Genomic DNA, 16,734 nt, shown 5'->3' on the forward strand with positions numbered 1-16,734 from the left:
CCCTGTTTATTCTGGACGCGGCGTTGCCCTCGGTGCCTCTCGTTCCCGAGCCGTCCCCGTTGGCACGCAGCACCGCGTTGCACAACATAAGCACGCCTCGTGTCTCCAGCCTTCGTTCGTTCTTTCATCCGCCCTTCTCCCCAACCTAGCTCTTTGTCTTGACCCTTGCCGAGAGCCTCCGCCCTGCCAGCGGTAATCCCGGGGTGCTATTGTTCCCTAAGACTTTCTGGTTTCCACACGTGGAGTTGAGGGATAGGAAAAGCCATGGCTAACATTTGCAAAAACACCCACTGATGTAGGGTGGTCGGTCTGAAACATTTCAGGATATTATTTTGACGAGGTGCTACGTTGAAGAGAACACCCTGTTGATCCCAAGTGCAGAGGGAAGCATTGCCTGCTTCACAAAGGGGCTCACCAAGCTGAGCCCCAGAAAACAAGAACGAATGTTACTATTATTATTATTATTATTATTATTATTATTATTATTATTATTATTATTATTGCTGCTGAGGTAGTAGTGTTTGCAGCCGTCACTCACAGCTGCTTCAAACTGTTACCTCGGGAGCTGACAGCCTCACGTCCCAAGCTCATAATGAGTGTGACCCGTAGAGGCCAAAGTGATGATTCATGGAAGGAGGAAGATCTTGTCAAAATCCCTGTTCTCTGGATGCTGAACGAAATACGCAGATCCCTAAGGTTTGTGATTTGGGGAAAAGCCTCAGTGAAAGCTACGGCGGTTGGTTTTGCTGCAGTCCCAGGGTCTTCTGGATCAGTAACGTGTGACACCGAGTTTATGTAAGCACAAACTCAAGCCCCGAATGGTTTTCACGTCGTCATCTCCCATAAACCAGGTCGGTTGCCTGAGTTCAAAAATTTGACTTAAACCAATGTTAAATTTATTATCGAGACTTTAGTGTCATTTACCGTTTCCATAAGAAAAGAGGCAGACACCCCAATGCCTTATGAAATCTTACTAGGTTTAGTGTTATTTCAAGAAGCCAGCCAAAGGTGGCCTGTCTCCTGTAAAGCCTGCGCTCTTAGTTTATGAAAAGTCATCAGAGGTGATTCACGAGAGAAGCAGGACCAGGGGGGCAGGGTAACAATTTGCATTTGTATAATCCTGACTTACTTGTGGACAAGAAGCGGCATCTCCACTGATGGCCAAGGTTTTTGGCCAGAGGGATGAAAAAACGACAAGTGATAGAAGACAAGTGCAGCTGGTCAAGACCTTTTCTGGGTCTCTGGCTGGCTGAGGACAAGCTGTGGACGATGTGACCAGGAGCAGGCTTCCAGAGGGCTGTGAGGAGGGTCGACACGGGTGCTGTCGGCAAAGGCGACAAACCCTTTCCCCTTCCCTGCTCAGAAATCCTCATAGCCAAATTGCTGCTCGGTAAAACCACACCCTGCTCTGATTCAGGACGGCCAGCATTAAGTGGAAAATAGACCAGAGAAACGCAGGCGGTTGTGCCGAGGCACCAAGGTGAGCTGGCTGCAGAACATGGGGAATAAAATTCTCTTACCTTTGAAATCAACAGATTGAAGACCTTGGGCAAATCAAGAGCATTATTAGCTGTATCTTTTCAGGATGGATAAATGACTCGGGGAGTCTGTGAGCCAGCTAGGAGGCTCGGCAAGCAGAGACCGAGCTTGCTGGGGTGCAACTGGTCCTCCCTCGGAGCAGGGAGATGGGACACGCCGCCTCCTGAGGTCTCTCCAGCTGCATCATCCCACTGCTTTCCAGTTCTGTCGGGGGACAAACAGTAGCCTGCGAAACGAGAGGCCTTGGCTGGGATGTAGCCTTCTTACAGAAATACAGCCCAGGAGAGGTGCTGATAAACCGGAGAGAGTCCTGCGGGGGGGCAGCAATGAGATAATTAAGGTGCTGGAGCCCATGGCATGCAAGGGGAGGCTGAAGGAGCCGATTCTTTCAGCCTGGAGTAGAGAAAGGTTAGGGGGGGGAGTAATTATTCTCTTCAGCTATTTGGGGGGGGGGTACAGAGAAGTCAGAGCCAAGCTCTTCTGATGGATGCGCAGTGAAATGGTTACGAAATTCTCAACAAGGGAAATTCTGACTAGATAAAGGGAAAACCTCCCTGAGGGTAGTTCAGCACCAGCACGGTCCCCGTAGGGGCTGGGGAATGTCCCCCTTGGAGATGTTCGGGAACCGCCTGGCCGAGGCCCTGAGCAGCCTGAGCAGAGTCTGGGGCTAGCCCTGCTGTGAGCAGGAGTTTGGAGCGGAGACCTCCAGACATCCCTCCCCACCTCAATCTTCCTGTGAAACTCTGATTCTGAAAATACACAGACCCCCGTTTCCCTTTTTGACACTGTCCTGGTTTCAGCTGGGATAGAGTTAATTTTCTTTCTAGTAGCTGGTACAGTGTTATGTTTTGGATTTAATACCAGACGAATGTTGATAACACACTGATGTTTTCAGTTGTTGCTAAGCAGTGTTTATACCAAGTCAAGGATTTTTCAGCTCCTCATGCCCAGCCAGCAAGAAGGCTGGAGGGGCACAAGAAGTTGGGAGGGGACACAGCCAGCGCAGCTGACCTAAACTGGCCAAAGGGATATTCCACACCATGTGACATCATGCCCAGTATACAAACTGGGGGGAGCTAGCCGGGGGGGGGGGGGGGGGGGGGGGGGGGGCACGGGGCAGATCGCAGCTCGGGAACTGGCTGGGCATCGGTCGGCGAGTGGTGAGCCATTGCATTGTGCATCACTTGTTTTGTATATTCCAATTCTTTTATTATTATTGTTATTATTGTCATTTTATTAATATTATATTATCGTTATCATTATTATTTTCTTCCCTTCTGCCCCATTAAACTGTCTTTATCTCAACCCATGAGTTTTACTTTTTTTTCTCGATTCTCCTCCCCATCCCACTGGGTGGGGGGGAAGTGAGCAAGCCGCTGCATGGTGCTTAGTTGCTGGCTGGGGTTAAACCACGACAGACACACAGCACATAGTAGTCTCCTTGATGAAAACAAGAAGCAAGCAAGCGCTCTAGCCTGCGCTAGGGCTAGGGAAAGTCTTTCTTCAAGCCAGAGCCCTGCCAGGGCCACCCACAATGGCTTCTCCTGGCTTGCTCTCTCAAACTCAGACAAGTAGTACCTGCAAACTGGTTGTTGGTAAATGAATCACTCCTTGCCCAGTCACACCAGTCTCTCAGCAATGGCTGTCCCCATGGCCGAGATGGCTCAGTGACTGGTAATTAAACAATGAGCTGCCTCAGTTTACCATTTAATCAAGCAAATTGGGCCTGGGCTGCAGCTCAGGGAGCTATTAATTGCGGAGGCTCATTCATGTGCCACTCTGGCAGCCTCTAGAAGTGAGGGGCAGGGGTCGTAACCTTACCCATCACCCCAGTTGAGTTGCCCACTAGATGTGCCGGTATGTCATAGCTGCACAGCTGATTTCTGAGGCACAGCAGGATGTGCCCTGTGCCAGCAGATGCACACAGTTTATCCAAAACTGTAGGACCTGCACCATTTACAGAGGTGTTTTATCCCCGCCCCTCCATCCATGGCGTAGCACAGAGTTAAGCTGCTTCCACATCGAGACATGCAATGCTCCGGTAAGCTGACCTTTGCCCATACAGCGAGCTTCATAACAACGAGCTTCCTCCTGACAACCTGTCCAAGCTGTCCGTATTTAGTCTTCCAGCAGCAGAGCCAAATGCTCTTCATTCGAGTAAGGTGCCCAGCACCTTATAGGAATTATCCAGCACCCACATTTTTGGGCCTCTTGTCAGATGTTCAGCAGAATAATGTCTCTGACAGCCTCCTGTGTTCAAGGTGTTGGTTTCCCAAGGTTGAATAGAACCCCGTCGTTCTTGAGAGACAAAAAGATACCGGAGAAATTCAGTAGCTCTTCAGCATTAAGGCTTCCCTGGGCACTCTACAACAAGCCTAATTCAGTGCCATCTCCCCTTCCAGCTCCTTTATGGGCACACACACCTATTTAGAAACGAAAGAACAATTCTGCAGGCTTGGGGGGGGAGGGCTGGTGTTAAATTATCCCTTTAACAGCTCGACATTGCTCTGCAAATGTCATCTAAACAAGGATATGATTTGAGAGTTAAAAGAAAACCAATCCAACAAATGTTTCCCTTCACAGACATTGTCACATCTCTGGCCCATCTCTGCGCTGTTGCTGTTCCTCATACTCCGATGGAACGTGCGTTGTGGCCCGGCAATCTGATGGAGACATCAGTTTATACACCAGGAGTCCTCAGGTGCGGGAATAGCAAAGCGTTTGGACATTTCCATCACAAAGAAACTATAACCAAACCTCTGCCACTGAGGCAAGGAGAAAGCAGCGTGTATCTTACGATGCGTTGGCTAAGGATAAATATTTGCAGCGACCCAAGCAAACATAGCGGAGTCGTATGTTCCTTATATACACCGTGCCATCAATGACAAACTCTTTTGATTCAGAAAAGGCACCAAGGTGAGGCACCGCCACGGCACAAGGCATTCTCATCACCCCGGTGCTTTCACGCGTCTTCCCTGACACAGGGACGTGGCAATACCTCCCTGGCAGTAACTCTTCACAAACAAATTCTTACCACAACCTAGAGATACACCGGTTCCCTGCTGTTACAGCGTTGCTGCGTTTAAATGGGCAACACGGACTACCTTGGGGACTTAAATTTCCTTCCTTGCGCAAAAAAAGACAAACGTGACGGGGCGGGGGGGGGGGGGAGATGCTCTTGGGAACAGAAAAGCGAAGGAACTTTATTTCCCCCAAAACTGCCCTGCTTGCTCAGCAATAGCCAGACCCTTTGCAAAATCCCAGCATCTAAAACAAAGGAAACCAGCAGTTTCGGTGTATGCCAGGGAAAAAACCCGGCAGGCTCCCCGTGCCTCGCGCTCGCACCCAAAACCGCACTTTTCCTCCCCCAAAACGCCGCCGTCGCGCCCACACGCTTTCGCGGGGGAGACGTGCGGCTGCGGGGGGACACCACGGGGGGGGCGTGTCACACCACACCACGGAGGGGGTGTCACACCACACCACGGGGGGGGGGGGGTCACCACACCACGGGGGGGACACCACGCACCCCCCCCTTCGCCGCCCCCGTGGCTGAGGAAAATGGAGCCTTCCCCGAGCGGCGGCCGGACTACAGCTCCCAGAAGGCAGCCGCGGCCCCCCCGGCCCCCCCCTCCACCTCCTCGTCCCCTCCTCCGGGCTGCCCGCCCGGGCCGGTGGCGCCGATCCCCCGCTGCCTCCCCACGGGGTGTGTGGGGGGGGGTCTCCTGCCTCCCCACGGGGTGTGGGGGGGTCCGCTGCCTCCCCACGGGGGGTGTGTGGGGGTCCGCTGCCTCCCCACGGGGTGTGGGGGGGTCCGCTGCCTCCCCACGGGGTGTGGGGGGGTTCGCTGCCTCCCCACGGGGGGTGTGTGGGGGTCCGCTGCCTCCCCACGGGGTGTGGGGGGGTCTGCTGCCTCCCCACGGGGGGTGTGTGGGGGGGTCCGGCACATCCCCCCGCCCGCCCCCGGGAGCGTCTGCCTTTGCAGCCGATCCTCGGGCACGTCCAGGAGCGTCCTGCGGGGTTTGCGTGTGTTTGTTCACCCGTGGGCCTGCGGCGCGGTGCTGGCCGCGCTGGGTTTTAGGTTGCGGGGTTTGAGTTTGGGGTGGGTTTTGCCCCGCTGCTGCTCGGAGGGGCCGAGGGGGAGACTTGGCGAGAGAGGGCCGGCAGCTGGGACGCGAGCTATTCATCGCCGCCGAGATTTGCTCTGTATTCACCAGTGATCCCCGAGAAACCAATCCTGTCTCTGCCCTTACATCCTCCCTCCCACTCTCTTTTCTGTTCTGGGCATGTGTGCCCTAGCCTTTGTCTTCCCTTCTTGAACTTACTCCCTTTTCTATGCTATTTAGTAAAGAATCGGCAGTGAAACGCCAACTTTTTTAAAATTTTAAAGCCTGCACCAGGGCTTGGGGGGCTTGGGACTTGCTGGAGCAACCCGGGTCTTTACCCTTGTCCTTGCTCATCACGCAAGACAAGGTGGCATGGCTTAAGCGAGGGTCTGGAAACTTTCTGTAGTGAAGTGGGGCAGGAGGTTCGCGGGATGCCCAACTACATAGAGGGGCTACTGACACGAACCGGCAACGGTGGGCAAGGTGATTTTAGCCTTTATTCTCCATCAGAGCGGGGCTTGGATTTCTCACCGTAGCACCCCCCAGCCTCCCGCCTTCGTTGGATTCTGTCCAGAATAACGCTGTTGAGCAGGCGCTGGGGGTTGCTGGCACTCAGCCTGCCGGGGCACCGGCTGGAGCACGGGCTACTATCCCCAAGTACTGCTGTGTTGCCCCTGTGAAACAAGATGGAGCTGAGAGAGACTGACGTCCCACCTACCCCTCCGTTCACTGCTCTGCGAGCCCCTTTTGGGGGAGGAGGATCAGCTTTTTCTCTCCCGAAGACGTGCAGATCCGGTTTACCATCACTTGAGTCCAGTGGGCAGCTGGCCTGTGGCCCACCCTGAGGTCTTGGCATCCGTGGAGGGCACCATTAAAACCCCTGATCTTCATGTGACGTGGTTTGGTGGAGAGGGTGGGGGCAATTCCCACCCTCCCACCCGCCTTCCCCTCCGTGTTCTCCGGCTGGGTGGCCGACAGAGCTGTCCGGCTGTGGGACAAGGCTGTGAAAGGAGGTGGAGGTACCCGGGACTTTTCTTTCTTTTGCCAGTCCCCTCTGCTTGTTTCGGTTACCTTTCTGCACGAGCCTCTCCTGCTTTGATGGCAAAACGTCCCCATTTCCCAAACAGTGGCGTGTAGAGAGAAACATCAGGTCAAGCCAGGCAACTCAGGTGTGAAATACATTTTTAATTGAGTTTAGGGATCTGTAGTTTGTCTGTTGCTCAGCTGAGCATGGGCTGTCCAGAAGGTGAAGCAGACATTATGGGCGGAGGAGAGGGTGAAGGAATGCAAGAGGGAAGGGAACAGAGAGAAAAAGGTCACGAGAAGCAAATGAGAGCATGGGTTCGTTTACGGATGTGTTTTAATATATCGCCCCACAGTACTACGTGCTGACCCGGAGACTGACAGCACACACGCGCGCACGCACACCCAGTGAGGAACAGCAGTGCACTTCGACGCTAAGCTGGTGGCAAGCACAGCCCAACACGGCACAGCACTCGGGGTGGAAGGAGGGGACGCTCGGGTCCCACCACGGACGGCTCAGCGCAAACACACGCCTGGGGCACAAGGACGCCGTAGGCCAGTACACATACACCTACACACATGCACAACGAGAGCGAGCCACTGGCGACACTCGTCCACACACAGCTACGGGTGCGACGCTTGTCCAAACACGCCAGCCGACGCGCGTACGTTCACCGCGCATGCTTCGGCGTACACGGGAAACACACCGGGCAGCATGCTCCCGTAGTCTAACACGTGAACGGAGTGGCTCAGACACGGCCCTGCACAAAAGAACAAGAGACACACAATGCCTAGATCCAGAAATGCTTATGACCCCAAAGCAAGGGACAGGGTGGAGGCCTCTCTCTCATCCTTCACCTGGGTACATCTAGCCGGGGACACCTGAACTCGAGGGGGGTTGAGGTGAGAGGGAACCGGGTGGCGGAGGGGGGAGAAAGAGCAAAAAAGGGAGCAGTGGAGGGAAGGGGGCTTCAGAGTCTGTGAGGTGGGAACGAGCAGCAGGGTGGCTGCGCCCTGGGGACAACGTTCAAAGAACACTTGGGTTGCGAAAGTTGTGTCCGGCAAAGCGTGCTTCATCGCCAAGCTCTTCCTCAATCCTGCAGGAGAGAAAGAGAGACGGCACACGTCAGGCCCTTGCTGCGAGGGAGCGTCGGAGGCACCCGGGAACCGGAGACGCAGTGCAGCAGCGGCAAGCTGACACGGGCCGGAGGAGCTCAGCTCCCGCGCCGGTGGGGCTGCACCCTCGCGCCCAGGAGGAGGGAAGGAGTCTGCTCCAGAGATCTCCCCGGGATCCTACTGTCATCTCTGCGCCTTTTCTGCGTAACGTTTCCCCCGCAAACCCCATCTACCCTTGGGCTTTCAACTTCTCCCACCCCAATTAGTCACTCCCCCGTCCTCTCTTCTGCATTCCCGTCCCTGGAGCCCCTTACCTCATGAGCTGGTTGTATTTAGCCAGGCGTTCAGACCTGCAGGGAGCACCCGTCTTTATCTGTAAAGCATTCCCCAAAACAAACACTGTAGTTATGACTTGCACCAGTTTCCCGAGGCGGGACAGGGGATTCTGTCTTCACACCCCTTCGCTTTCCTCCAGGCCTGTGCGTGGCCTGGGTCTCACCTACCTGCCCGGTGCACAGTCCTACGACCAGATCAGCAATGAAGGTGTCTTCGGTCTCCCCAGATCGGTGGCTCACCATCACACCCCAGCCGTTCTCCTGGGCCAACTTGCAGCTGCAAGGAGCGAGAAATGCAGTCAGCAGCTCCCACTCCTCTAACCACCATCTGCACGGCGTGAGATCCAGGCACCCTCTCCTCCCACCCTCAGCATCCTACCCTCTGGAAGAGACAAAAGTCTATTCATCCAATGGATAGCGTGACACCCTGCTGTGGTTCACCGCCAACCCTTTTGCAGGACAACAAGGGCGGCGGGCTGGACTTACGCTTGGATGGCCTCCGTGACGGATCCAATCTGGTTGACTTTGAGCAGGAGGCAGTTGCAGGCCTTCTCTTCAACAGCTCGCTCGATGCGCTTGGGGTTTGTCACCGTCAGGTCATCGCCCACTATCTGAATCCCCACATTGGCCGTGAACTTGGACCAGGCCTCCCAGTCATCTTGGTCAAAGGGATCCTCAATGGAGACCACTGAAGGGACAACAGAAGAGACGTGAGTCAAAGCCACCTCCCTTCCCACCCCAAAACCACAGAGGGGATGCACCCGTTAAGTATGCGACACCAGTGCTGATTCCCTACTGCCAAGCACAGCAGCTCACCTGGATAATCACGTACAAAGCTTTGGTAGAGGTCGCCCAGCTCATCTGCAGAAATGTAGCGGCTTGGGTCATCTGGGGACTTGAAGTCCAGGTCGTATTTGCCATCACGGTAGAACTCGGAGGCTGCCACATCCATACCGATGACAATCTTGTCCGTGTAGCCCGCCTTGTCGATAGCTTCCTTGAGGAGCTCCAGAGCTGGGAGGAGGAGAGTTGCAGTCAGGAGAGTCAGCCCATGCAGAGAGCTCTGCCTTTTGGTGGGAACCTCCCCTGGGAGGGTCCTGAGAGCCACCGAGAGTCTGACGGGGTGATGGGAGAGGTAGAAGGGAGCCCAGAGCACAACAGAAACGTGCCAAGGAGCTGTGGAGGCCATGTCCAAAGGGACGAGGAGGAATTAAAGTACAATCCCACAGCTCAGAGACAAGTTGGGGGAAGGCCTTGGAAAAGTGTGCGCACGCATGAAAGGTTTGTAGGGAGATCAAGGCCACCTCAAGGAGAAGGAGCTTAGAAACCATTCCCTAACACAGGAGGTCAATGACCCTGAGGCCTCATATTTTGAACCAATCTTTGGGGAATGCTGTGAGCCAGGTATAGGAAGCCACAGCATTGCAGGCAAGGGCACCCCATCTCTGCAGGGCTCTCACCTTCACTATTCTCCAGGATGTTGGGGGCAAAGCCTCCCTCATCACCCACATTGGTAGCATCTTTGCCATACTTCTCCTTGATGACGCTCTTGAGGTTGTGGTAGACTTCAGCCCCGATGCGCATGGCATCGCGGAAGCTTTCAGCTCCCACAGGCAGGATCATGAACTCCTGCATGGCCAGTTTGTTGCCTGCGTGGGAACCTCCATTGATCACGTTGAAAGCCTGCAAGAGTCCGTAAGAGAATCAGAGCTGAAGGAACCCATCTTGGCGCTACCTAGGGGAGGCTCTCAGATGAGTCACCGTGCCCATCCATGGCCACGTCCCACAGGGTAACATAACACATCAGCTACAACGCGTCAGACCAAAGGCACGTAAGCCCCGGGGTCTTCCTTCCAATAGTGGCTCAAAGCAAATAGTTGGAGAGGACTTTCCCACCTGATCGACTTTCCCTTGATCTCAGAGATCTCCCGAGCTAGATATGTTTATCTGGGCTGTGTTTATCTGTATGTGTTTATCAGCAATGCTACGTCAATCTCTCTTCCAGGACCTTTCTCCTTGACTCTGAGAAAATTTTAGCATCCACAACACCCTTTGTTTCACAGGAGTGTCACAGGAGTTTCACAGGGCAGCTACCCCTGGTGTGAAGACCGATATGCCCTCGTTCTGAACTGTGCCCCAAGGGGTTCACACGATGCCCTCTGGTTCTTGTGCTGAGAGGGAGATCCTCAGTCAAGCCCTGCCACAATCTCTGCCGTATCCTCCTCAGGCCCCTCTTTTCCGTATTGAAACCTGACAAATCTCAGGCCTTGGTTTGCTTCCTTGACGAGTGCAGTGCACTCAGCTGATCTTTCAGTCCTGTATCCCTTCCTTCTCTACCTCCCAACACACCCTTTGAAATTTCTTTTGGAGTTTCTGAAGGTGGATATCAAGGACGGAGGAGTCTTACTGGCACAGGAAGGATGAGATCGGAGTTGCCGGCCAGGTCAGCAATGTGCCGGTACAGGGGGACATCCTTCTCTGCAGCTCCCGCCTTGCACACGGCCAGCGAAACTCCCAGGATAGCATTGGCACCAAACTTGGCTGTGGGCAAAACCAAGGAGGAGTTAGGCTTCTCAGGCAGCAACCTCCTGCCCAGCGGGTGCCCTTGCCAGCCCAGCCTTGGGCTCACCGCAGCTCTGACAGTGCCCCCCTGCTCCAGCCCTCTTTACTTCCCAGGCCAGAAAAGAGGAATGAATTACATTTGTTCTCCGTGCCGTCCATCTCGAGCATCAGATTGTCTATCTTCTCTTGATCCACAACAGAGAGGCCCTGCAAGAAAGAAACAGCTCCTGAGAAGGGGAGGCTGAGAAGAGCTGTTGGCTCTGGTGTGCGGGAAAGGAGGTGTTGATGGAGAAGCTGGGGGTACAGGGACCTTTTTAGCTCGTGGGGGAACATATACACACAAAGCTCTGGAAATTAGTGCCTTGGTATATAGTCAAGGTAGGTAACCACGATGAGGTTGCTGCAGTGCAGTGTAGATGTACCCACGCTGGAGAAGGGATCAGCTGCAGCCCAGGCAAGGCCACGCGTTGCTGGGGACACAGGACTCCCTTGGGGATTTATCCAGCCTTTTGGCAGCTTCCAGGGAGCTTTGTGGTGCTGTGGCCACACAGAAGCTAGGCAGAACAACAGTGCATGCTCAACCTCAAGCAAGCGAATGTAGACTGGATGGAGCTGTCCCCGGGAGCGAGGTGGAGAGCAGGTTTCGGCCCAACACAGGCAGCCCCCCGCCAGACCGGGTATTTTTCAGGGGTGGGAGAGCTGGGCTCTCAGCCAGACCCCACCACGGGCTGCACGGGGTGTAACGTGTGGCTTCAGCTCAGCTCTCCTCAGAGCAGGCTCCAGGTCTTCAGGTGTAAACAGGTTGCAGATGTGCCCCCCCCCAGCTCTGCAAGGCTGTGCTGGGGGGGGGCTGCCAGACCTCGCACGGTACGGTCATTGCTCATCACACCCCGAATGCTGGGTGTGAGGCCACTGACATGTGGATGAGGTTCAGTGCTTGAGGAGGAGCACATCTGAAAGAGGGAGAGAGCTCTACAGGGAGCGTCGAGGGGGCTCGTTAGGTGGTACAGATGCTGCGGTGGACCAGGTAGCGTGAAATCCTTTCTGGCCAGAGAAAAGATCGCTGTGGACACATACAGGCATGGGGGGCAGGAGGGGTGTGCCCAGGTTCACAGAGAGCATCACTATGTCTGTTAACCCAGCGAGATGAAGAGAGGCAGAGACAGAGATCAGGGGACAGAGACGGACCAGAGTTAAGCGTTGGACAAGGGAGAACAAAGAGAAATCCTTACAGAGCCCACGAGAGCTGGGGCGACAGTGCTGTTGATATGATCCACGGCCTGCAGGACCCCTAAAGAAGGGAAGAGACAGAGAAAGAGAGAGAGAGAGAGAGAGGGTGAGGCAAAGAGGAGAGTGGAAAGAGGGAGGGAGAGGACCGGTAGAGAGACTGAGAGAGGGAGACAGCGAGGGAGGATCGAGGCCTGATCTTTCACTTTACGCTAGGTCTGTGCCTCTGTGGTCTCCCTGAGGGCAGTGGGACACATCCACATCACACCGGTGGATGAGCGGTACCCTCCGGCAGAGCCCCACACACAGGCAGCCCCGGGGACGGGGTGCGGAGCAGGCATCTCCCCACCTTTTCCAAGGAAACGCGACTTGTCGTTGTCTCGCAGCTCCAGCGCTTCGTAGATACCAGTGGACGCACCGCTGGGGACCGCTGCTCGAAACATGCCTGGGGAACAGCAAAACACGGGTGTGAGATGAGCAGAGGGTGAACAGGAGGGAAACCTCTCGTGCACCTGTGTCCGTCCCGCTTTTGAGGGAAAGGATGTGGCAACCACTTGTGCAAATGGATGGCCGCGCTGGCTGGCTGCTCACGGCTGGGTTTGTCGGAGGTGGAGCACCTCTCGGAGGTGGAGCACCAGGGTGGCAGAAATAAATATACCCAGATCGGGAAACCTGCCTCTCAGGCACCCAGAGGTCCACACCATTCCCAGAACTACGGATGACTACTATCAGCCCTTCTCCTGATTCAGAGGCAGCCTGACCCCCAGGCTCCAGCGGCTTCCTCCCACTCAGACTGGGGATGGGTTTTTGCCTCGGTGAAGAAGGGTCTGGTCGGATGCCTTCTCCGGCCCCTCACTGCTCCTCACCGCTCAGCCCAACTAGCTTTGGGCCTGGAGGAGATGCAGCTCTTCCAGCTGAGACACACGTGCACGTCCGTGCCTGCACAGAGATCTTGGGGACAAACCTTCCCCCACCTCATGAGCATGGCCATGGATGTGCTTCCAAACTTGTAATGTGTCCCAGGAGTAAAAGCACAGCTGCAGGAGGGCATCGCGGGGACAGGGCAAGAAGGTAAATACGTTAACTACGTTTTCTGTCCTTGCTACTAGCAGGCGCACGGCTCAAGTCAGATACACGGCAGCGAGCTGTCTCGTCGTGATTTGCCTGGCACGTGTGCGGAGTTGCCGAGCTCACGCACAGAGTTTGGGTCTCTGCCTCTTCCCCTGGCGTGCTGTCTGCCAGGGGTTCCCTGGAGAAGACCCTCCGTGCTCTCGGCAGAGCGTGCCAGGCTGCCGTGCAGTGCCAGCTCCGCCGGGGCGGGCAGGACTTCCCCTCCATCTCCCGTCCTCGTCCGCGTACCTTTGTGTGTGTACAGGTCCACCTCAACAGTGGGGTTCCCACGAGAGTCCAGGATCTCACGGGCGTGGATCCTCTCGACTGCCATGGTGAGTCTGTGGAGAGGAGAGGAGAGAGGAGAGGAGAGGAGAGGAGAGGAGAGGAGAGGAGAGGGAGAGGAGGAGAGGAGAGGAGAGGAGAGGAGAGGAGAGGAGAGGAGAGGAGAGAGGACCAGGACACATTCAGTTCTGAGAGGCCCCAGGATGTGCTGCTCACCCATCTAACGTCTAGACAAGACAGAAGGGAGCTCAGGGAAGAGCAACCTTAGGAGCTAAAACAACTGGCTCAAGGAAACTGCTATTAAAACCCAGATTGTGGGAATCCAGCCACATTTTGTCCAGGAACTGCTTATCTATTTGAATTTATTCTGTCCCTTTGCTGCAGATAACAACCTGCGAGCTCGCTCTCCCCCTTTCCCTGCGCCACGGCTGAGCGCTGCCCCTTCTCATGGCTCCTGATACGAGTCCGGATGGCGGAGACGGGAACGGTGCCACAGCATCCACGGGCGGCGGAGAGGGAGGGATCGGCTGGTACGGCCGGGAGGTTTGGCGCACCAGCGCCCAGCGTCTCCCTTCCCCTTGCCGGGGGAGAGGACGGTCCCTGCCAGGACCAGGCAGCGAGTGGCCGCTGTGTCCGTACGCAGCGGGCAGGGAGCCAGCCGAGCGGCGGCTGCCTGGGGCAGAGACGGGCCGGCGGGGACCCTCAGCCCACGGTGAGGGGAGATGCCTCAAGCCCAGCTCCCGCAGACCCTCGGCCGAACGCCCGCTTCAGCCTTCCCGTCGCCCCCCCCCCCCCCGCCATGAGGCGCCGGGTCAGGCTTGTGCCGAGACGACGGGAGCGCGGAGGAGGCCAGCAGCCCGAGGAGCCATCTTGCTGAAGGCTGCGGTGCCTCAGACGTGGGAGAAAGGGCTCTGAAGGGAAGGGGGGAACCTAGCCCTGCCCGAACACGGGGGCTGGGCACAGCTCCCGATCCTTCGCTTCGCTCCGGAGCCGGGGGAGCGGATGAGAGCGGGAGGTGTCTCTGTGGGATGAGGAGGGTGAGGAAACCCGGCATTTTGGGGCGCCTGGTTAAACCCGAAGCGGAAAACAGGCTCGTGGGTGAGGACGGCCATTTGAAAGAGCTTCTCTTGCTGAAGTTTGCTCCCTAGGGGGTCCGAAATAACTCACCCCCGCCCCCCATCCCACCTTCCCATTCCCCCAGCCTTGGGGCCATGCGATGCCGGGGAGCTGCATCCCCCCCAGAGAGGCAGGAGCAGCAGCGAGGTGCGTGTCACCCCACGCCCCCAGCCCCGCCAGGTTTTCCTCCCCCGGCTCCCACGGATGATTCACTCAACCCTGAGCAGGGTCGGACCCACGCAAAGCTCCGTGCCGAGGCCGGGGCGCGGGGTAACGAGGGGGCCCCAGCCAGAACCACGCCGCGGTGCGTGTGAGCATCTGGCAGGGGTACGGCCAGCACAGGGGCTCGGCACGGCGTGGGGGGGTGTGCGGCGGGGGGGGGGGATGAGGCAAATAGCAGCTCACAGCACTGAGGGGAGCTAAGAAGCAGGCTGGGGGAAGCCGGAGTCGGCTCTCTACCCCGTTGCCTGGGGTGGGTGGAAAACACACGAGCGCGGGGGAATTGCGCGGCTCTGAAGTTTCAGCAAGAGCTTCCCGTACTGGGGAGATTCAGTCAGCGACACCAGGGCTCTCTGGAGCCTGCGCAGGGCCCTCCACCATGTCCATCTGGGCTGGGATCCCCCATCAGCCGCCTTGGCAGCGCTCCTCACGCCATCTGGCACGCGCCGCGGGAACTTCCTCCGGAGCCGTGCCCTCGCAGCTGCGAGCTCCCTTTGCAGCAGTGCCCTGGCCATGCCCCAGCAGCCTCGGGGAGGGGGGGAGAGAGGAACAGGACCCCCATTAAAGTGAAGTTGGCTCCCTAGGGAGTCCACACGGGGCAGCGACCGCAAAGACCCGTGCCAGATGCAGTGCCTCTCTGCTTACGTGGTCGTGTTGCCCGTGGTCACATCTCTCTGCCCACATCCACCTGCCCCTGGTGGGGCCAGCTCCGAGGAAGCCAAAGGACAAGCCCAAATCCAGCCTCGCCTGCCCCACCCCGTCGCTCACTTGGTCTCTTCTCCCCTCGAGTCCTTTAAACCCCTTTCTCCACTTGCGTTGCTGGCCCCGCGTCCCCCTGCGTTTGCCCTCCTTTGAGCAGCGCAAAGAGCCACCCTGAAATCCCTGGCATCAGCTGCACTGTCCTGAAAGGAGGTCAGAGGCGGATAAGCCGGGATAAGGGATTGGGACGGAGCCATAGCCGGGAGCCCGTTGACCACAGCGAGGAGGAGAGAGGAGCCAGGCTGGAGGCTGGGCAGCCTGCCTTGAAGAGGCGCTGGTCAGGGCACCCCAGGAGACTGGCACTGCTGCAGTGCCGTCCTGTGGGCACCGCTTCGTGGCACTGCCTGTCACCAGGGCACCGTCTCGCTGGAGTTCGCGCTGCAGCGATTCCCCCTCCCCGCCGGGCAGGCCAGCGTGGCGAAGACCTTTTCCCCCCAAGCCAGGGCCACCAGTCCCCGTGTGCTGCTGCGATTCCCCCGAGCTGGGCACTGCTCCCAGGAAGCCCGCACTGCTGCAGTGTCGTGGCTGATGCAGCTATTGCTTGCTCGACTGTCACCTCCTCTTCCCTGCTGCCCCCCCCCCTCCCCTGTGTGGTGTGGGGCTGTGCAGATAAGAAAACATCCCCTCTCCTCCCTCCCTCTCCCTGGGACCCGGCTGAGCGTCTGTGTTTATGTCAACACCTCGGGAGACTTGCGGGGGGGGGGGCTGGTCTGCTCTGAGGCTGGGTCCTCTCCCCAGGCAGTGCCCAAACTGAGCTTTGCCTCCTCCCCACTGCCGCCCTCCTCCCCCAGGTAAAGCTCCATCCCGCAGCACCTCCCGGCAATGCCCTTGGGAGCACCACCTATCCTTCTTGGTTGCCCCCCCCCCCCCCCCCCCCACCTCCTGCAATTCCCTAGGTTCACATCTGCAATGATGCTTGCCGGGGGTAGGGAAGGAGGGAGTACCTGAAATTAAAATATGAAAGAAAAGTGAGAAGGGGGGGGGGGGTGTGAGGAGAAAGAGGTGGGAGGAGCAGGGGGAGGAAGTGAGGGGAGTTTAGTTCTTAATGCCGCTCACCGCCGTCCTTCTCCGCAGGGACCCCAAAGTGCGTGTGGGGTTTGGAGGGCACGGGGTGGGGGAGCAGAAATAGGCGGTGAGGGGGGTGCTGGCCGTGGGGAGCCACTTACCTTCCTAGGGCGGGGGTGAACGAGAGACTGAGAAAGTGCTGGTAGAAAGGAGAGAGGACGAAGCTGAGGAGGGATGCAGGACCTCAAGGGGAGATGATGTGTCCTCTAAGCCAACGGCGGCGGCGGCAGCAGGGATGGAGACGCCCCTGATAGGGCCGGGACAGCAGCATGTGA

General features: G+C 57.1%; 1 protein-coding gene across 2 annotated transcripts; it reads right to left on the reverse strand.

Moving 5' to 3' along the window:
* Positions 1-6,807: 6,807 nt before the first annotated feature.
* ENO2 (enolase 2) lies at positions 6,808-16,708 on the reverse strand. Of its 2 annotated transcripts, none has more exons than XM_030020340.2 (12): positions 16,561-16,708; positions 13,265-13,356; positions 12,255-12,350; positions 11,911-11,969; positions 10,816-10,885; positions 10,524-10,657; positions 9,577-9,799; positions 8,933-9,130; positions 8,603-8,804; positions 8,285-8,393; positions 8,096-8,154; positions 6,808-7,762 (listed from the first exon to the last, which is right to left on the reverse strand). In XM_030020340.2, exons 2-12 carry the CDS (start codon positions 13,347-13,349, stop codon positions 7,693-7,695), a joined length of 1,305 nt encoding a protein of 434 aa, XP_029876200.1. In that variant the 5' UTR covers positions 13,350-13,356; positions 16,561-16,708; the 3' UTR covers positions 6,808-7,692. The 2 variants fall into 2 exon arrangements, with proteins under 2 accessions (XP_029876200.1, XP_029876199.1); XM_030020339.1 differs by lacking the exon at positions 16,561-16,708 and adding an exon at positions 14,957-15,165.
* Between the last annotated feature and the right edge of the window lie 26 nt (positions 16,709-16,734).

Source organism: Aquila chrysaetos, chromosome 7 (genome assembly GCF_900496995.4).
Source record: "Aquila chrysaetos chrysaetos chromosome 7, bAquChr1.4, whole genome shotgun sequence".
NCBI lineage: Eukaryota > Metazoa > Chordata > Aves > Accipitriformes > Accipitridae > Aquila > Aquila chrysaetos.